Source organism: Labrus bergylta, chromosome 2 (genome assembly GCF_963930695.1).
Source record: "Labrus bergylta chromosome 2, fLabBer1.1, whole genome shotgun sequence".
Classification (NCBI taxonomy): Eukaryota; Metazoa; Chordata; class Actinopteri; order Labriformes; family Labridae; genus Labrus; species Labrus bergylta.
Window position 1 is genome coordinate 23723839 of NC_089196.1, and position 22478 is coordinate 23746316.

At 41.8% G+C, this 22478-nt stretch overlaps 1 protein-coding gene across 3 annotated transcripts in view; it reads right to left on the reverse strand.

Moving 5' to 3' along the window:
* sema6a (sema domain, transmembrane domain (TM), and cytoplasmic domain, (semaphorin) 6A) overlaps positions 1-22478 on the reverse strand; it is a 113287-nt gene that overhangs the window by 64567 nt on the left and 26242 nt on the right. For all 3 annotated transcript variants that reach the window (XM_065949592.1, XM_065949597.1, XM_020630475.3), the window contains exons 2-3: positions 1761-1929; positions 808-925 (exon numbers count right to left, since the gene is read on the reverse strand). In XM_065949592.1, coding sequence (XP_065805664.1) covers positions 808-925; positions 1761-1860 — 218 coding nt within the window. In that variant the 5' untranslated portion in view covers positions 1861-1929. The remainder of the gene's footprint in view (positions 1-807; positions 926-1760; positions 1930-22478) is intronic.

A 22478-nucleotide genomic window follows, 5' to 3' on the forward strand; every position in this document is an offset into this window, starting at 1 on the left:
TAAAGGCAGGTGACAGACTGAGTGGGGAGAAAACAGCCAGGACGAGACAAGGAGTTATAAAACAAATCAATTGATCAATTTGCAAGTATGCTGCCAACAAATAGTCAAAACGTCTTTATTCATGGTGTTTACTGACAACACAGGATGTGCATTAAGGCTGTCTGAGTGGAGCATTTAGACACAATGTGCAGAGTAGCCTTTCAAAGACATCAGAAACTATTTTCTTTAAGAAAAGCTTGAATTCATCCGTATTTCTTTTTATCTGTACAAGGGCATGTGTGGGAGTATACGAGAGATTGTAGGTCAGCGTGGATGTTTAACCAAAACAGTGCAAAGAGGTTTCGGCGGCGAGTCCAAAATAGACAAAGACAAAAAGGTGATGAAAGAAGAAAACTCCAGACTGCAAAGTGCTTTAAAGTCTCAGCATTTGGCACTGAAAGATTCCCCTCTGATTCATCAAACTTTCAAAGAAAACAGCACAGCAGGGCTCCAGAGTTCAGTACAGGATCCAGACTGCAGTGGATATCACAGCCCTCTGCCATTTTCCAGTTAAAACACAATCCTCAACTGGTAGCAATTGATGAAACTCCTTTGATAGCTGTAAGTCAGATTCGATCTGCAACTGTAATCTGTGAGGCGCTGACTGAGGATTCAATAATTCCTCAGTTCAATTGAAACCTCACAGTGGCCTGTATTTTAAATTGTAGAGTAGTAAAGTATAGGCAGCTGTTTCTGCCCGCAATAGATCCCCCGGGTATGGATAAAACACATGTTGAAAAATCTGATCAAATATCTTTTATCACTCACCTGGCAGCGATGTATAACGTCCTGTTCATGATCATGATGAGCTGGATGTCCAGTTTGTGCCGCTGGGTGTTGTTCCTGCCAGGTTTGTGGCCTACAAACGCTGGATACTGCTTTGTATCTGCGAGGAGAGGACAGAAATTAACCCCTTTCATGGTTTTTTCCTGAATGTTTATTAAAGTAGTAAATGCAGTAGTGGCAGGAGAATTATACGTTTAGGAGTTGTATATCTTTAATCAAGTGTCAAAGAACTTTTAGTTCAAATTTCAGCCCTACTTTTAGCTGAATAACAAAACCCTGCCACAGCCCCTCCTGTGACCATTAATTTTAGGGTTACAATGTGCTTCACTGTACCAGGCAATCGTTCTATTGTTAGTGGCTTTGAATGAAAGGGTTTGGTTTAAAACAACAGCCAGATAGAGGTGCAGGTCAATGTGAGACTGGCCAGAAGCAATGGGAACATCATCAAGCCCATGAAAGCGAGAAGGACGGGGCAGAACAGAGAAAGAAACACACAGAGAAATAGAGGAAACAATGACCGTATCTTTAATAGCCTGCAACAGTGTTTACACTATCACACACAGCATTAGGAGCCCAACAGAAAAATGAGGGATTATCCTTTGATGTGGTGTGGGCTCCGTTTCAAATGCTGCTTTAAGTCCCTCATTTTGTGTGTGTGTGTGTAGAGGGCAATTCCTTTGGCGCCAAATTACACTCCATGCCTTGAAAATGTATTCAGTGCAAACGGGGGGAGAAGAAGGGGGTTGCAGAGGAAGCAAAGGTTGAGAGGGATGTGAGGGGGCAAAGGGATAGAACAAGTGAGAGAGACACTGAGAGGGCGATTTAAGAAGTGAAAGACAGAGAGGGGAAGAGAGCGAAAGAGTGAAGGGAGAGCGCAAGGGAGGACTTTTAATGAGAGGGGGGATACTGTACGAGAAGTGAATGGATGTACTTACAATTGCCGTGTGAGATGCTAATAGGCTCGCTGTCCTCGGGGAAGCCAGCCCCGGCTATTTGCAGTAGCGTGAAGTAGAGTAACAAGGCCTCTGACCTCATGGTCGCATCAATGCTGCTGCTGCTGCTGCTGCTGCTGCTGCTGGTCCTCTGCTACAGATTTACCTCGGCCTGTAGAGGAGAGAAAAGAGAAAGTTTGTCAAATAAACGTTTTTCATCTGAGTTACTTCTCCTTCCTCAGTTTCTGCATCTCTATGTGTCGAAACAAAGAAGGTGCGGGGGGGGGGAGTGGGGGGGCGGCAGTGGAGGCATTACAAGAAAAAAGTAAGCCAAACAAATTTGAGTCCACCTGAATTAGCTGTTTGTGCATTTTACACAGCCCGTTGCAGTCTGTCAGAGATATATGTATATATGCATTTTCGATGACTCAAGTGAGCTGCGTTGCAAGCGAAACAGAATTAATTGGATTAGGTTGGTAAATATGCGTCATAGATCGATGTCAGGCAGAGGATCTAACTCTCTCTCTCTCTCTCTCTCTCTCTCTCTCTCTCTCTCTCTCTCTCTCTCTCCCTTCATGTGTGTGACAGGGTCTCTCAGTGAAGCAGGGGAGCTCTTGTTCAGTTTAGCTTGCTGTAAAGTATCAGCAGTACCTGGAGATGGAGGGGGTGATTGCACGGCAAGTACCTAATTTCCCACTTGTCAGTCTCTCAGACAAGGGTAGCAATCCCACATCCAAACTCCTGCAGGATTCTGACAACCGCAGACTGAATCAGTGTGCATCCAGTTGGATGCTGAACCCTCCAATTTAGCACAGCTTTGGTATAAAAAACCACCTGCAAACATGCAACTCCAATGCCAACTGTTGACTCTACTTTTACTCAATAAGCGTGAGGACTATCCATTTCTCCTGGGAGAGTACCACCTGAAAGCCTTTTTCTTTATCATATACCTTAAAGTAATTGAAAACATGATGACCTTAACAAGCTAGCTTTCTAATTATATGGATTCTTTCAACGGTGGTTTAAATTGTGTTGTTGAAACATCTTCATTGAGTAAACCATGGCAACTGAGCTTTTACACTGGAGTTTGTGGCAACAAATTACACCCATAAATCATCCTAGACAATTATTGCGTCTGTAATCTGATCAGGAATAAAGCATTTCATTTGCATAAAGCAGCTTTTTTTTCCTCAGTCAAAGCTGCAGGGGCGAGATGTAGCTGGGTAGATCGAGTAAAGGGATGCTTCTGGGATGAGGAATTGAATAAAGTAGTCGATTTCATTTGCTCCAGTCTGATAAAAGTTGTTTATCCCACGCTGTATTTTTCATTCGCCATTGTATGTCCGAGGGGAGAGGGAAGGGAGGGGGGGAGGCGAGCAAGAGCGTAAGGGGGAATTACTTTCTCTGTTCTTTGTCATGTCTCTCTCTCCCTCCCTCACTCCTTCTCTCTCCTTCTCTCCATGCTCCTGTGAATCTCATTCAGGAGAGGAATGAAAACACTATTCACTGGGAGAATCACTTTAACACTGAGGAGAATACCAATACTAAAGCCTGGATACGACCTTGATCTCACAGGCCACTCTGTCCGTCTCCCTCCTTTCCCCTTCCTTGGCCTACACCTCTTATCCATACTCTGCTCTTTCTTCTTTATTTACCTCACTCTATTTTATCAAGTAAAAAATATATACCATAATAAATTTTCCCTCACCCTCACCTTTAAAAGCAAAGATTGACAGTTCTGCAGTAAAACTGCTTTCAAACTTGTGTAATTGGTAAATAAAAATAATCTTCAGTACAGTAAACCTCTGTGGAGGACTGAAATGTGTTTGTCTCCTGAACCTTGACCTGGAAACCCTCCAGTAATTGACTGATTGATGAGCAGGAAGTGGCATGAAGCAGGGTTGCTAGCCCTGCGGGAGCTAACACGATAAATGACAGATGAAGGATGTTTTAAACGGAAAAACAAGACGGGTTCTGATTCTTAACTGTACAGTGTAGTAAATGGGAAAAATGGAGTAATTTGATTTTAAGAAAGAACTTAACTAGCCTATTTCAGTACATGTAATAAGCCTTATACAATCTACTTCCTGCTAGTGATTGTATGGGTCATAATTCTAGAGTTATTCGACATGGCTAACATTTTATGAAAGGCCTCTGATATAGCCTAAAATGTGGTATTGAGAAGCGGCAAGTCATCTCCTTAATGCATCTATCTAAAAGCATAATTGTGTTTCTTTATTCTGAAACAAAACATTTATCTACTTTTTCTAGAGCGCCAAGATGAAAAGTGTGCAGCTAGCAAAGTGCTAGAAGTCAAGAGTTTTCTATCCAATATTTTCAGTGTTCTTCAGTCTTAAACTGAATAAAACCAGCAAAAACACAAAATCATAAAAAAAAACTGCTTGTTTCTTTATCCCTAAAACATCAGTGTTGATTATAATATCCAATATTTGTCGAGATGCAACAAAGAACAGTGCACTGCTAGCAAAGAGTGTTAGCTTGCAAAAATATATAAAACCAAAACACAAAATTAAGTGGTATCATGTATTAATATTCATAAGAATGAAGAAGTATTAATTCAGAAGTCAGGGTTTCTTGGACACCTAAACAGGATGTCATTAAAGCTAGATAGATAGATAGATAGATACTTTATTGATCCTGAGGGAAATTCAAAGGCAGGCATTAAAAGGCAGGTAGCTATAGCTACTGTTAGCTTAGTTTGAGTCTAGTTGCTCAGCCTGTTTTAAGATTCCTTCAGTTTAATGAGCAGTACCATCCAACAATAACAGCAATTCAAACACGTTCAGTTGCAGCTGAAGGCGATACATATTCTCCATCAATATCCAGTGGGTGAAACTGAATGCTAAAAATTGTAAGTCAAGCCATCTCAAACTGCCTCCTGTGATTCACAAAATAAATTGAGCACAAAATGACTTAAGTGAAACCCCTCAGCTTCTAGCGGTCCTTTAGTTGCAAGCTGCCACACATGTCTCAGCCTGTCTTTACTGAATTACTCTTTTTGTGGAAGAGCAAATTGCTTCCGTGTGTTTGATTGAGACTTGGTGCGTGTGTTCAAAAGACCTGGTGTAAAGTACTGCTTATGAACAGCACTGAAGACGTCTGTTTTACCCCACACACACAATCACACACAAACTGAGAACATCAAGGTTTTAAACTGGGACTTCAACAATAAATTGCTTTCTACCAAAAACCAAACTGCAGATGGAAGCATGTGGATTTCCTCTCTTGTAAAAGCTCTCCTTGAAAGGCGACCAAAAGACGACACTGAGGAACAGAGGAGCCCTGCGTCTCCTCCTCAGGATAATAAAATTTTGAGAACCTTAGCTGCTATTTCTTTAAACCTCCTGCACACTCTCTGTGATAAAGTGGCTGGTTGTGTGTTCTCATTGGTGTGATCAACATGCGTGCATGTGTGTATGCATGCATGTGAGAAGAGCAGAAAGGGGAGAGTTAATCAAGCTGGATGCTGGCAGGAGGCCACCAGCAGGTAATGAAAACATGCCCCCCAGCGCACCCCCCCCCCCCCACCCCCTGCATACCCCGCAATCTTATGAATAAAGCACGCTTAAGTTCAAATTCAGTCATCTTGTATCCTTGCAAGAAGCTAGGAAATTTTGAGGAAACATGAATGAACTCTGACTCTATTGCCAACAAACAAATGTATACAACTCAAAGTAGGCAATCACACACTGACAGACACACTTAACTACTTTCCATCCCGAGGCAAAGCTGCCCTACTGGGAAATCACCTTCGAACTACATTAGTTTAGACAATAAACATATTATAAGGACTAATGATGTTGTTGCGGCTGCAGCATAAACATGTTAAGTAAGGGTACTCTGAGCTGGAACATACACACAATAACACACATTTATAAGAACAACATGGCCAGCTACGGCAGCCCTAAGGTGAAAAGGGGAAGGAAGGAAATGTTACTAGACACTTCGTTTGTTCGTCTAGTTAAGTACAGAAACAAACAGAGGTTCCGACACACATAATCAAGCTTGGTTCGACAGATTTTCCCACATACTCAAACGCGCACATACAGCCAGTTAATCTTGAGGAGGTCCAAGCCATTCATCTCCCCAAGGCCCCCGCTGTGCCAGCCATCAGACCGCGCAATGAAGTGAGAGACTGCCATTTAATTACATCTGAGTGAACCTGTTGGTGTTAGACTGACGCTTCTGAGTGTGTTTTAAGACCGTCCTCACAGGAAAAACGACAGCAACGGTCCTTTGCACAATTACCTCTTTAAAAACATGTGTTTATACTCAAATGAAAAAGCTCTCCAGCGGCTTTGTTTCGTCAGGAGAACGGGAATGAAGGAGTGTGGCGTTAGGGAGCCAAAAAGTCACACAGAGGGAGGAGGTCGGGCTAAATTGATAGGTCAACAAAAGGAGGAGAGACAACATTGATTTTAGTTTTACATGCTATTTGGGGTTTCAGGTAAAATCTTAAGGGATTTTATTTGTGTTTATATTTGTGTTTTTCACTGCTTTCTTCATGGCCATCAGTCAATACTTGAGCCTTTGTCACATACTCTGAATACTTGCTATGTACACTACCTTATATAAGGGGCTTAACATTGCAAAGCTGTATATAATAGTTGACCTGTTGGTTAAGGACAATTTAAGGTCATGAGGTCTTTCTTTAGACATTGCTGTGTTCCTGTCTCCTCTGATCAAACCAAGCAATAACAAACATGGCTGGTTATCACTGAGAAAAGCAGAGACCTTTTGATCATAGTGGAGTTGGGAGGAAGTGTTCCTGGGTTATTAAAATAGCAACTTCTTCTAAATGCTGTCTGAAAGCTCTGATTAGGTGCAGCCTGCCGGTGTTTATATTTGTCCGTCTGGGTAATGTCCACAGATTGGTGCTGAAGGCTTTTCAGATGACAGAAATACCAAAGAGAAGGGGTTAGCTTACTGACAGTGTTTACTGTTGCATGTCTGTGAATGTGGCCAGTCACCACATTTGGAAGAGGTGCTTCTGTTGGTATCTTAAATTGGAATTGTAAGCAGAAAGAAATACGGACTAATGTACTTTTGCGTCCGGTCAGGAACTTTGTGTAGTACTGAAAGTGTTGGTTTTACTAAATTATGAGTACAATAAAGAGAACATTGTTGTCCCTGTAATCCAAAGAAATCACCACAAATGGAATATATTATTTGGTAGAAAGTGTTCCAAAGAAAACTGTCAAACTATTTATTACAGTGGACAGGCCAGAGGTGTGGCATGGGCCAACCTAGAAATCTCATTGGCCACCCCAGGTGCCACCCCATAAATCCTAAACGGTGATTGACTATTTACCCTGTCAGAGGCAGCGTATTGGTGAGGCCAACTGAGATTTGTGTGTATATTTGTGCATATTTCACACTCCAGGCCACATTAGTCAGTGCCCTAGTTGGGCCACCCCAGTCCAAAAAAAGTCTAGACATGCCCCTGACTCTGTACTTTCCAGACATTGTTTTTGGAGAAAGAAATGATAGATATTTATTTTGTACTTCTGTAAGCAAATCATGCTTTTTTTTTTTTTTTCAAACTGACCGCATAATACCTTGCTACAAAAGATAAAACTTTCCTTTCAACGTGAATAAAAGTTGTAAAATATGTCTCAGCGAGGAAAAGTACTTTATCTGTGTGTTGTTGTTCCAGGTGCCTTTCATGGTTGCTGGAAGTGAATGAAAGCAAAAAGTGATTTTACAGGTGGATGAATGACAGCGGGGGAACTCCAAAACTGTGACAATCTCACAGTGTATCAGAGCAAAAAACAGACCCAACACATGGGCACGAACACAACACCTGCAGCCCCGAAACAGTCCCCTTTTACAAATCAGCCACATAAATACCATATAGCTAACAGAGTTTCAGACCGCCATCTATAGTAACACCTGTTCACAGGCCAGCTGGAGGAATTGCATGTTTTGACCGAGGTGTGAAAGCAAAAGAGGACGAGACCACGCTGAGAGAAAGGTGGAAAGACAGCAAGGTGAGAATAATGCATTGATCCACCATACGGGGATAAGAAATGGAACACATCCAACCTCCTGGGGTCCCCAAATGGTCAGGATACTCTGGCAGGTGTTTACACTTGTAAACACTTGCCTGATAAATCAGAGAGAAAAGACAGAAGGAGCCGTCTTCCAGAACCCAGGAGACCACGATAAGAGGAGTTGAGAAGGAGGAACCTGTCTGTCTCATTGAGAACACCACCCAAGCTATAGCATTCAATAAAAGCACACCAATATAGTCACACACATTCATATGCAGACTCCCACAAGTAGGCCTTGAGCTATCAAAAAGCATGCTGGTGTTTCCCTTTTACTCCCCGATTTTTCATCCCTTAGATGGTGCTTTCAAGTGAAAATCTGTATGGTGGCAATCCATCATGGTTTGATTATTAAAAGACAATAAAGTGGACATGAATGAGGCACCCTGTCGCTGTTGGCCCTTTATTGAAACAGAAGCCCTAATGCAAGAACGTCTCCCTTCAAGGAGGTGACGGATTGATTCTGGAAGCAGGCCAAAGACAACTCAAAAAGACTAGAGGGAAGAAGAGAAGGAACAAGAGACAAAAAACACAGGGATGGAACAGAGGCAAAGCGCCAAGTTGGAACAACAGAAACCTAACAAAGACATTCAGCGACTGGAGATAAGCTGCTATCTTTAAAACTCTGCCTCTGTGATCCAAAAGCTATTAGGCCTGGACACGCCTCTGTGCTTCTTAATCATTAAAAACAATTATCAGTTGCAAAGCAGTGGATATCCTTTTTTTACGAGATGTATTGGGGACACTCTTTGTTGCATAGATTTAGAAGAAAGGAGAAAAAAGCGGAAGTAGAAAGTGTAACTAAGACAGGAGAGGAAAGGAAACAGGAGGAGAACAGATGAAAAGAATAAAAAGGAAAGGCAAGGCAAAGAAAGCAAATGAAGGGAAAAGATAGCAAAGCAGAGAGGGGAAGAGGAAGCGGAGGGGAGGCTAATGGGTGTTTGCCGTCTGAGAATGATCCAAAGTAAACTGACATCACACCAGCCCTGCCACCAGCAGACATCAACAGAGGAGGAAGATGAGAGGAGAGATCTGCCTTCGACTCACTACATTGTTTTTAAAAGTAGGTCAAGAACTCATTTGGCTGCTGCAGGGCTGAGGTGAACTTGCAAAATTACACTGGATATACCTCCAACAGCTAAAAGTTTAGCCCGAGGAAAAAGGGATATTAAATGGATGTGGATAAGCCTAAAATAGGTTTTAAAATATGGATACTCAACACAAAAAAACTCTTTACTCATACAAGCTGTGGCTCGATAACGCTCATCAGGTCTCAACAATTTCAAAAAGAAACACTGAGAAATTTGGTTTATGGACCCCAGACCACTTTGAATTAGGGCAATTTGTTTTCACAGGGCTAATTTTTAACTTTTCATTGAGTGCCATCGTCAAGTCAAAATTTTGATTTCTTTATGATGAAAGCCTAATTCCCATTAGCCCTTAGCTGTACTGTATTAAGTGCTAATTAGCATGTGTTATAATGCTAACAGAGTAAACTCAGACGTTAAACAAAACAACTGCTTAACATTTGCATGTGAGTGTGTATTCGTTGTGATCATATTAGCATGCCGATGTTAGCGTTTAGCTCAAAGCAGCGCAGTGACAAAGTTAGCCTCACAGAGCCGTTAGCTTGCAAGTAATACCTAGCTGTGCTGTTTGCTCTTAGTTTCGTTTACGCTTTGTCTTGCAGGCCCACAAAGCCATTTTTCCTCTTGTGTTCACCCTCCACTTCACACAGTCTTAATGAAAGCATTCGTTATGATGTTGCCATCTTTCCTCCCTTCCCCCACTCTATTCATCTCCTCAAGGATGGCAGCAAAGAAGAAAAAAAAGGTGAGTTTGGTGCAGGCAGCTTCAATGCTTTGTCTGGAAAAAGCATTAATGTATCAAACCAAACCCCCACTTTATGACACACATTCAACAATAAACACACAATTTCATACTCACACCACGAGCCCCCATACACACACAACTGGTGCATAAGAGATTGACCCCAAAAGAAGAACAAGGTTACACATTTAAATATCAAAACCTTTTCCGTACCTGTCAATCATCCCTCACAACGAAACATGTCCGGCAACTTTACCAATCTGGAAGCAGCTGATACAGAGCTGTGTGGGCAATGCAGAGAAAATTGCTGCTGATAAGAACACGCTTGGTAGCACACAGCCTTCTCTGTGTCTCTTTTGATCCAATTATCTCCTTGGTTTGATGCTACATTGCCTCCCTTTTTTAATGTTTAAAATCACCCTTTTCATCACCTTTCTCTTAATGCGCCTAAAAACATGAAGCCAGACCTTTTTTTAAAAATTCCAACAAAGATCATCCGTCTAGTTTTCAGATGACCGCGACGAAAAGAGCAAAAGAATGTGAAGGATACAAACTGAGACTCAGCGTTTCTCCCGAGGTGCAGCAGTGAAGGAATACCAGTAAAAAATGTCAGAATGTCACTGAGCTAAATGCCACATTAACTCCGCTGAGAGAGAGAGAGATGCTGGGATGACTGAAGCACAGCACCCTGCGGAGCTGAGATGGGGGTGTTGAAACTGTCACACGGCATAATGCACATTTTACTTGGAAACTCACTTTATGAAGGCCGACTGCAGGGTGCCTTCAGGGAGCGCTGTGCCATGCCATGCTATGCTTAGTCATAATACAAACCTGGGACTTCCAGCCTGTAAGGTTTGTGAGTCAAGTAATGCTTTAAAGAACGCTACCTGGGGTTGGAAACATTTGACAATATGTTTAGAAATCTGTGTCCGATACAGGAGGAGGTAAACGCGGGGGCAGGTCGGACTTTCAGGGAAGGGTTAAGCACATCCTCCTCTGGCTCTCATTCTTGGTAAACATCAGCTGGGAGAAGCTTAACAGAGAAATCCATTTCTGTGGGTCTCCGGTTAAGTATTTCCGAATCCAAAATGCATGAGGCCTAAAATGATTTTTTTGTAATTTCTTGAAGGGGGAAAACTGGTCCACTAAGGAAGAGAGGGGAGAGCTTGATAGACTTGCAGCAGCTCATGCATAAGTTCTTTGAGCCATGGCAGGAAATTAGTTTGGGTATTTAGAGGAGTATTGGAGGAGCAGCTGAGGGACACTGTGTTCCTCGGGTAGTTTTCCCCACAAATAAAAGAGGATGCACAATCAATAAAACAATAGCTGTCTGGCCCAAATGCTGGATGGTTACAAACCCTTACCTCAACACTCCCAAGACTGTAAATGAGAAAAGTCCCAAAGTCGATATTTAACTGCGGCTCACTAAGTGGTTTTTACTATGGATATAACAGGCTCAAGGAGATTTGGAGGAAAGAAATGGAAATTTTTGTATCCTTACTGGACCGTCACTAAGCAGAAATGAAGTTAAAATCAATACTGCATGTATGTATGAAGTTATATGAATCAGTATCTGCAGCAGACACGATCTTCACAAACAGATGATAATGATTTTCAAAAAAAAAAGTGCTCGTGTTTAATCTCATGGTTCAACTCTCGGAAAAAAAAAAAAAAAAAAACCTCTAACAACATCTGGCAAAAAGATCTAAATGCATCCAAGAATTCACTTTGCATTCTCAAGACTATTTATACACACGCCTTCTTTGCTGCATGTGCTGTAACGCTCTACGTATGCAGCTGTTTTTGTTGTGTTCTGTGCCTCTCTGAGACTAAACTGGAAGAGCAGACTGAGGATGTAAGCGGGTGGCCTGCAGGGACCGAGGAAGAGGTGTGATGGTTTTCTGTTGTATCCATCTGGCGCCGTTTTCACATCTCACAGGCTCCTGCCTCTATGTAATAGGTGTGTGTCAGAGTTTCACAAGGTGTGATACAATCTCTGTCTATGGCTCATTGTGCTATCTACTGGAACCCTCTGTGCTTTGCAGCAGGTTGAACTGTGCCTCTTTTCGGTTAATTGTGCTTTTTTTTTTTTTTTAGCAAGCTGAATGATGAGCCATGCAGAGCTGCAAAAAGCGAGGACCATGATGGAGATATTAGCTAGCACATCATCTCATTACATGCTTTTGACCAAAGAAGGCCATAAAACTGCCATGTAACCTTGAAAATAATTCCGCTCAATAGCGCTAGACACCATGTGCATCTGTCTCAGTCGTAAACTCTGCAAATGCAGAATGATTTCATTTGCTGTTTCCCCATCACAGAAAATCATTTCAGCTCTTTTAATGGCATTTCTTTCTTGTTGAGCTCCCAGCTCATTTGATGCAGGTTCCATTATGCTAAGTGATTGAGTCTGTGTCCTCGCTGATAACTGGCTAGCTGGCCTTCCGTTCCGCGGCGACGGGCCTATCAGATCTGACTGAGCATGATGCTAATCTCTATTAAGGTAATGTGCTGGCCACGGGTCGGGGGAGAGCATAGCACCCGACTCGCACAGCCGGTCTTACACCATCTCTTATTATCTGTCCCTGTTCTTTATTCACTTAGAACAAACCACCTTGTTCAGTCAGTCTCTGTCCATTATATTTTTACATTGTCTTTCTCTTCCCATCCCTCTCCTCCCTGCCCTCGAATCACCACATACGTCTTCAGAATGAAACAAAACCCCATCCCACAGACTCTGTTTCTCCCCATGACAGGAAACACATATTTCTAATGGAGAATAGACTAAACTAAAGGCAATTACATTTTGTGTTAGCCGGTGATATTGTGATACTGATAACAGAGTATCTTGTTTTCTGTTAGTGCAGCATATCCAATAGCATTATGAATCTTCTCCGATAAAACCAGGACATTCAATCCCACCGCTGCACGAGGCCACAGTCACCGACAGACAACACATTGTACCACAGCAGCTGTTGGATTGCCAACGTAAAGAATGGATCTCCCTGAGTGTTGTTATCTCCACGGGCCATATTGTAGTGGTGATGCTACTCGTCCAGCTCCAAACTAATGACAATGACAATGAGATGACAATGCTCTTGCAGGCTGATCATTGGGATGCCCTGCCAGTGTGCAAAACAAAATATATTAAATGTTCAATACAATGTAATACAGCATATTCCAAATGACTGCTGTCAATCTGCAGCTGAGTGGTGATTGGCATAACCATCACAACAACAATAGTTAGACAATACAAGACCAACAGTGGTAAACTATGACATGGGAATGACTTAATAGTTTTTGGTCTAATTGCCAATAATTGACACAAGGCAAGTAATGAAACTGAAAGAAAATAAAAAGCAGAAGACATTGAACAGGAAAAATATGTTTTAATGAACACAAGAGAAGTGATACTAGACTGCAATTCCTCAGAAATCCAGTGTCTTTAAACCTGATTAGAGCCAAGCCGATCAATGCTATTAGACTACTCAGTGTGTCACAAATCCCACCATGTTATACACATTTGCGTGTGTGTTTCTAGCTGTAGCTTTAAGATGCTTCTCAGGAGAGCAGGAGTAGAGGAACATGCAACATGCGAGCACCGACTCAGCGTCAGCCTGTGGGCATGTCAAATTAATTGAAATAGACTGGTTTCAATCCTTTCTTTAAGACCTAATTAGCTCAAGAACACCAAACCCTAAAATGTGTTTTTCTACATCAGGATTTCTCAAGCTGCACATATATTTATGCTACAAAGTCACACTATTTCCAAATCCAAATAGTATTCTTTTTATAATTTATAGGCGATTTATGACCATGGCATGGCCGTGACCTGCTTTACAATCACACCATGTGCAAGACATAGCAATAAACAACCAAGAATCTAAACACAAGACGCCAAACCCATTGTCTACAAAGCCTACTTAGCAGAGTAGACTAATTATGCATTAACCATTATCTATGAGCCTGCAAACAAATCCCTTTAGGTTTGTACGTACATGGCGCTGGATTATTAGTTAACCTCAGTTAACTCAAGATGTGTTTATGGCAGCTGTGCATGCAGCACTCTGGGTCATGTTTGAGCTCATTTGACAGTAATTTACATTGCAAAAACACTTTATAAATAGAAAGTGATCTTGGGTTTTTTTTCAATGTGAAAGATGTTATAAAACTGAGAGCATTTGCATGACTGGCACTGAAGCATGAGTTAATAAACAGAGAATGCTCGGTTCATGTAATGAGCTGTGTGAATGCCGGTGCCACAAGAGAGGTGCGTTCTTCTTTATAATGAGACCATGAAATCAATACGGAGAAGCAGCTCTGCAGCGCTGAGGTTTATTTATGCAGCAGTGTAAAAAGACAGCCGCCAGATAAAACTGAATCAAGTCAGAAATGTTATGTGATCAGCATTGGGGGAAAAGAAATACAAGTCTCATGATGTTCGTCTTGTTGTTGCCTACTGTAAGTGATGTAATCGTAATGCAAGTGCCCATAGCGATTTAAAAAACGCATGGCTGATCATGTACAGTGGCATGAGTGAAAAGAACACATGCTAATTGTAAATGTAACAGCTTGTGACATTTGAAAAGTACATGAGAAAAATGCAAGAGAGGTCGTGACTAAACAACCAGATCCGGCATAAAAAGATGTTTAAAAGAGAAAAAAGAATAACTAAAGACAGAAATAAGACATAACAAGGGGTGAATACAAAGACAACCTGACCTTGTATTTGTTTAACAGCTGTCTAAACCAAGGCTCATGCTATTGTTTCTTATATACACAGTAATTATGCTGTAATTGCAGTGTACAATTCAAATGAACACTGGTTGTACTTCAAAGACTTCAAAATCCCACACCGAGTGGTGGAAAACAGTACGAAATAACATTTAAATCAGCTCCCTCTCATTTTGTAAGTGTTATAATATATGCAGCACCAAATTCACATTTTCATCCAAATGTATTTCAAGTGTCAGATGAGACTCTTTTTTTTTTTCTTTTTTTGGGGGGGCTTTTTGTGCCTTTAGAGACAGGACAGTGGATAGAGTCTGAAAATAGAGAGAGAGAGAGAGAGAGAGAGAGAGAGAGAGAGAGAGAGAGAGAGAGAGGGGTGGTGAGTATTCAGAGCAGCAGTTTAGAAGTGGAGGACGACACACGGGAAAGGAGCCACAGTTGGATTTGAACCCCGGCCCGCCCGCTTGAAGGACTATAGCCTCAGTACAATGGATGCTCGCGATAACCACTAAGCTTCTGGCCCCTAAGATGAGAATTTTACAACAAGATCCTTCTCAGCCTCTCAGAAGCCTTCGTAGATATATTATATCAGTCCGTGCTGCTGCCCGCTGTCACAAATTTCTGCAAAGCGCAGATGACAGTTCTCCGATAAGTAATTTTCCATGCTGTGTCACAGCGTCTTTGTGATCACTAACTTCTTATATCAGCTGTGTCATGCAATTTTTCTAATGGAAATGTTGCATTAATTCAGTGGCCGGAGCCATACATCATGGCTGTAAATTTCCCATGTGGGGTCTCGGAGTGAAGCTAACCGGAGCTGACCAGGCCACAGAATGCTAAAGCTTAAGAGGAGAGAGGCATCAAATTAAAGAGCAATGTTGGAGTATTTAACTTCCTGTGCGGTTCAAAAAATCCTCAGTTGTCTTGTGATTTCATTTTGAAAGTTAGTTAAATGGTTACTTGATTTGATCAATTTAGGTAATTACAGTTATTGAATAACCTTTTTAAATCATGTTTTAACTTTCAAATCCGCTAAGTCTATTTTGTTGTACCAGGTCGATTCTCTATCAAGTCTGACACTTTTATTCATTTATTGGAAAAGAGTGACATATTTGTGTGCAACAACAGATGCATTCATTCAAAACAGAAAAACAAAGAAAAGTAGGACATGCAGAAGTGGTCGGCTATATTTCAGCACAAATGAGCAGCGGACTGAAAGTAAAAGCAGTTTATGATCACTCTGCATAATTGCTGAAAACTTGCAGTCTGGAAGGTTGAGGGCACAATTATTCTTTCTCATCTATTTTCCCTTCTTCACACCATAACTCAGTAAGTGTTGTTCCTTTTAAGTGATAAAAGCTTTAACAGTCTTCCATTTCACGCTTAAGAATCCTGATTACTTTTTTGTCTCTTTTTTTTTGGGGAATAACTTCTTCTCGCCCAGCAGACAAAGACATTACAAGACGACACCGCACGCATGAGACTTCTGTTAAAAACCTCAGCCGAGGCCTCTGGCTTTCATCTTTAACCTTGTAACCTTGTAACCTCTTATGTTTCCCCGCTTGGGCCACATCTAAAGATCTGCATTTACGACTTCCTGACAGCATAAGGACAGAGGAGGGGGAACATAAAAGCGAAGGGAGCCAGACTGAAGGTGACAAGATCCTCGGCCCTGACCTATTGTTCTGAGTCTGAGTGATAATGAGGACTGGAGAGCGAAGAGACCGCAGCGATGGACTGTTGTGTGATCCAGCATGTGGTCATGTGCTTGCCCTTGCAGGTGTTGTGTCACAGAGAGCGGGTAATATGGTGGGTGTGTGCGTACCTGCAGCTCCCGGGGCTGGAAACACAGAGGGAAACCGGATCCTGTCAAGCCCACTTACAGTGATGTTAAGCTAATGCCAAGATTACTGCTTCCTTTCAATCAAAACCGGAGAGAAATCTAGCTCTCTTCCTGTCTAACTGCCTCTTTGTCTTCCTCTTTGTCTGTCTCCTTCTCTGACCGACTGCCAGACATCAAACCTATAGCACATGAGTTATAAAACAGTTTAAATCAGCTCCTCTTAATTACACGCCTTCACAGTCCTCGGAAACATCTAAAGGGGATTTAAAGAGAAGTTTGGGAGCGGTTGATGATGTGTGGAAAGAAGGGGCGGATTTAAGAGGTAGAAAAAGTGCCAAGAAGGTCTCCTTTTTTTGGCTAGGCAGACCCATCAATCATCAGTGTTTATTCAGTGGATGGAGAGTTATCATGTCAGTCCACTTTTCAGGAGAGTTTGATGAATCATGTGGAGGGAGGCCGATTTCTTTTTCTTTCTTTTTTTTTACACAAAAACAAGAGACAAAAGAGCATCTACTTTCCATCAAACCTGGATGATTGAGAGCCAGATGACAGTGAGTCACGGCTACAGTGAAAGGCCTGTACAGCTTTATTTTGACACATTTTTAGAGAATACTGATGGTTGTACTCGTTGTACTGCGATGCTGACTGCTCTCTGAGGATTTAGTCGGGCACAGAAACACTTAAAGCAAATTGCTAATGTCACCGTTCTTACAATGTACGCCACACAAAGAAAATGCTAATGTGATGGTGTTTAGCATAGCTAACACATTAAGTATCAAGTTTCTAATGTCTGTTTTTTTAGATTGACAGGAAGTTAGATGGAGTCAACATCTCCGATATAGCGACAACCATCGTTATGCATCATTACACCTCTTCAGGAACCATGGGTGACATCAATGAGATGACATTTGTGTTTTGGCTTGAAAACATAAAAACACAGTTACAGAAAAAACAACTGCATTACAAACTATGAGAAACTTTTGATTTGTGTTGATTTTGGGGCCATGTTCTAGGCACTACTATGATGCTCTTGAACAATTGGCACAGAACTCTTCCCTAACAATAAGAAAGAGAAACATGAAGTGTATCTCTTTGTTGATTTCTATAAGACTGGACCTACCCACCTACAGACTGACCTCCCCATCCATAGATGCCTCAGCCACTGTGAATATCAAAACAAACACGGAAAAAAGGATTCCTTTGCTTGATGAGAATCAGCTTCTGAATCTACAATCATCAGGAAAACGATAGCAGGAAACAGAGTCCACAAAAGTTAAAAGTAACCACCAAAAATTCAATATTTTTCTGACAGCACATCCTGAGATTCAAAAATATGGATTTGTAGGCAAACCCAGCAGCCCACGCAGCCTCTCTCTCACTGTATGAATGTTCTTCTTAGCTCAAGCAGCAAACAGTGCCCAGACAAACACACACCTACTTGTGTACAAAGGTCAGGAAGAGCAGTGGCATTTTCATACACTCCAGCCCTCAGTGCGAGGATTTATACACAAACAAACAGACAACAAATATGACTTCCATTTCCTTGCTGAATTGTTGCATGACTGTGTTTCTAAGCAGGCATGTGTGCAGTAGAGTTCTTCTTCGGGCCTCTCTGTGCGCTTTAACTAACCATCTCTTTTCTCCATCAGAGGACTTGGTCTGGCTGCGACTGCATCCTCTGGCACACAGGCATTAACATTTCATCCTGATTGTCTCTGTCAAAGTCATTCATCATCATCAACTGAACGACTGTGGCTGGTGACTCCCCCCGACTCCACATCTCTCTCTCCCTCTGTTAGTCTCTAGTTTCTTTCCCTAGCCACATTTCTCTGGCTTTACTTCTTCCTTCCTCTATCTCACTCAAGTCCATCTGGTTCTTGAGATAAACACAAGTCTGGCTCTTCTTACATAGACCAAATATCTACAAAGATGAGCGTTATCAGAGTGAACTGTGCTCGTTTGGCTTTTTAGTCCAAGCTAACCCTCCAGCAGAACATAATCCATCTGTCTGACTCCTTACTCCTCACCTTATTTGCTCTTTTTTTTTTTTAATTTTGCTTCCCTCCCCTCACCATCACACGAGTTCAGATTGACAAGGAGATTACATCCAAGGGGAAGTGTGATTAATGAGTTTGTCTAAATAATGTAAATCAACTTAATGGGATTGAAGACACGAAATGAAGGAGAGAAGAGGGAGGAAGAGATAGTTGGGGTTCAAATATCCACTTAGCTAAAAGGCAACAGCAGTAAGAATGTCTCAGCTTCTGTCACACTGGCTTGGGAGGGGGAAAAAAAAGAGGATAGGCAACGTCCTCCTTTCTCTCCCTTTTCTGCTTGTTTCCCTCATTCTGTCGTCTTCTGACGAGTCCCTGGAGTCCCCTTCCTCCATCCATTCTTTCATCCAAGCATGATCCCATCCAAACCATTACCACCACTAGCAGCACCACCATCATCTAATCCAAGGACACAGCCTGTAGCATTACGCGCACGCGCACCCACACACACACCCACACACACAACGTCACGTGCACGCAATCATAGAAGAAGCCTCCAAGACAGCACACTTTACAGTCTGCTAGTTGCAACAATGAAATCTGTACTTTACTGACAGAGTTAGGGCCCCTAAAGACATAAGAGGATCAAGTTGCTCATCCGGCAACTTAAACCATTTAACTGTTTGTGCATTTAATTCCACTGACATGCAATTTTTGAACAGAAAACAATGCAAAGGAGGTATCCTGTCAGACAATGCTCAGGCTTAATACCCCTCATCAGGCTGGCTTAACCAAAATACCCCCGCAGAATTCAGAAGACTTATGCAAAAGCGACTTTGACAAAGTTAGCAATCATAAAGTTTCATTTTTTTTGAGTATTTTTTGAAAGATTTTTCAAGGACTTGAAGTGTCTTCTCTCCCCTCAAACCATAACTTGGAGTAAGCTGTAACTGTAGAGTAACGGCCAACCTTGTCCTTGGGTAATCCACTTATGAGCTAAAAGCACAGCAGTACGGATCCTCCACAGCATCTTCACTAATGGAGGATCTGTGGATTACTATCTTTACCTTTAAACTCTGCAGTAACTAAATCTCTGGCATAAGGATGATGTGATACAACAGAGGGATCAACAGACAGGGCTCATTGCCCAGTAGGTTTGCATATACATGGAATTTGTTTCCTGATGCAAAGCCGTTAACAAAGAAACAGAATAAATCTGAAAGAAAGTAAACAGCTATGGTGCTGGTTTGGTGGAGCAGGGATCCATGTACAGCGGCTATAGTCCTGTTTGCACTGGTCGCAGGTTCAAATCCCGACCCTGATGCTATTTGGTGCACGTCACCCCCCCAATCTCTCTCTCTCCACATTTCCTGTTTTCCCATAGTTGTGGGCACAATACTGCACAATGCATGTCTGCAAGTCTCTGTATGAAAATATGTCACATGAAGGTGTTGGAAGACATCAATAGATCAAATTATTTTGCTTTAATATCTCAAAATAGATATCCCAATTAAAAGAAGTCCAATTATAACAAACCGACTGTATTAGCATTCTTACAATACACTTATATACTGTCTAATTATTCATTCTCTCCTAACTTGGGTTGATAATTGGTTGTCACTTTAGTTTGGGACTTTCAAAAGAATCAATTCTGCGCAGCATTCCAGATGACTTCCTTTTTTCATTTCATTTCTCTTCTGCAAAGACAAGCCATCTGTGAAATGGTGCATACAGTTTTATTCTCTGGTGGCATATTACTGTGATGAATTAAAATCACACACTGACAGGTTAGAAGACAATTACTTTGAATGGTTAAATGGTGATTTGGTGAAGATATTTCGGGAGATTCGAGGAGATGTCCGACCTCAGATCATGCATATTGTATCAACTGTCGCTGATAATATTGAATTTCTGAGGGGCTTATGCATTACAGTAAGGCCCACTGGAAATGAATGTCTTGCTCACTGTGTAGATACTGTATTAGCACTCACCAGCGTTTTGCTAAATTCTGCACAAGCTCCTCCAGTCACCTTTCGTATGGATTCATTTTTTCGTCTTATTCCATTTGAGTTTCTTGTCAGCAGGACTATGGCTGTTTAGTAACTTTTCACTTTTTTTATTCTTCTTATGTGTTCACTGTTTTGCAACAAAAGTGAAAACCAACTTGACTCTGATTCGTCTCTGTCAAATGCTATTTATAGAAGAGACCTGTAATGATGCCCTGTGGCCGGATTTTGTATTGTAATTAAAGTCAAAGTGTATTAAGAGAACATCCGTAATGTTAGGTCATGTTGAGTCTAAGCCTGTAAAAACAGTCCACAACACACAGGTAGGTAAGGCTGTGTCTGCTCTGACATTCACCAGAAACAAACAGACATCTGCTTTGCCCTCTGACACCATTTCTACATCTGTCAAAATACCACAGTTGACAACTGAGCTGCTGTCAGAACTGTCTGTGCGAAGCCCTTCAGGATTGATGCACTACAAGTCCACTGTTGCATTTTGGTGTTAGTTGATGGCCGACGGGTTCCGCTGGTGGGCGAGACAACAGCACCAGGCAGCTGCAGCTAATCCTTTAGTGGCACAGAGCGCGGCTATGACACGGTTAACTCACTCCAGGAGGTTCAGGTGAGGACAGAGGTGAAGGGTTACAGGTCTCTAGAACAGAGGCTGTTATAGAAGCAGAGATGGCCTTTTTATACCTTCTTTACACTTCTGCACTTCAATTCAAGAGAAACAACTGCACTATTACTTTTGATTCAAAAAAGCAAAGACGATCAGATTTTTCTCACTAAGTGTATATACTGAACTTTAAGCCAAATTGTGCCCGACAACATAATGAATTTGTTTCCTTGCATCTACGCAGTGCAACTAACCCTCCCACAATAACTACACAAAGGTAGCACTCCTTAGAAAAAGTTTGCCAGGGAATTTAAACTGGGCAGCAATTACACTGCTGTCGCCAATATAATTAAGAAAACAAATGATATAGATGTAAACTGTGGGAGACCAGGTTGGATGGGGGCTACCTGAGGACAGGACCTGTGTATATTAAGAGTATTTAAAGTGTATTCATATGTGCCTAAGTGTGCGAACAGATCATTTGAATGCATGGAGTGCACCACATTAATCCAAATGGACAGGATAATCTAGCATAATCTCTTTGAAAAAATACAGGAAATGTCAGTAGAGTTCATTTCATTACCTTCAACGATAGTGCAGCCTTTTAAATAACACAAGCACAAGCAGCTCAATGAAACTGCAGTCTTGTGTAACTATACCGCTTGACGTGAATCTGAATTCAACCAATCACGTCTGCTCAATCAGTTTTATATTCTTTAGATGGGTCTAAATTCAAAAGCAGAGCTTGGCTGTCAGTTCGAGGGAAGTGACAAAGACGTTTCAGCTTAGACTTTTAGGCTGCCACACTCAACACTCGTTTTAGAGTGAAAAATTCAGACGGGATTCTAGCTGTTTATGAACTTGCTTTTCACTTAAGAGTGATAAGAACACGTGGCGTTTTAAGCATTTAAATTGTGTGTATGCCTCTTTCAAAGCAACACTACTGTAAAAAATATTCTACCTTTAACATCGCCAGATTTATGTTTCCTTTGCATTGACTGTATAAGTACTGTATACACCATCAGATTACAGAATTATAATCTCCCTCTATTCATAGACTCACAGATTGTTATACCATATGCATGTTTTTCCAAGTAAATATAAATGCTGTATTTGCAGCTGGTGCTATAGAGCTGCAGAGATGCAACAACAACACGAGCTAATCCCAGCAATGCGCCTCAGAGGAATTGAGCTCCTGGGAGGGACTTAGAAGAGCGAGAGAGAGGGGAGCAGGGAGGAGAGAGAGGAGAGGGACTTAAAGCAGTCTTTGTCCCTTCAGGAGCAGATTAACTATTTTAAAAGCAAAGGTGACGTCTATAGCCGGCTCGCTGTGCAGGCCAGGAAAGCTCTCAAACTCTGTGTGAGATGCCGTTTCTCTTCTCTAATTGTTCCTCTCTCTTTCTCTTTAGAGCTCTCTTCCCTCCGCAAATATATCTTTTTGCTCTCTCTCTCTCTTTCTCTTTATCTCTCTTACCTCAATTTCCCTCCTCATGAGCTCATTCTTTCCTTTCTTCTAATCAAGTAGGAGGCTGGCGTGAGCTCAGTGAGAGCGGCTCCGGTGACAATCACAATCGCCTGAGTATCAGGAGCAGAGCCAAAGCCATAATGACACACTAGGAGCACAGGGAGG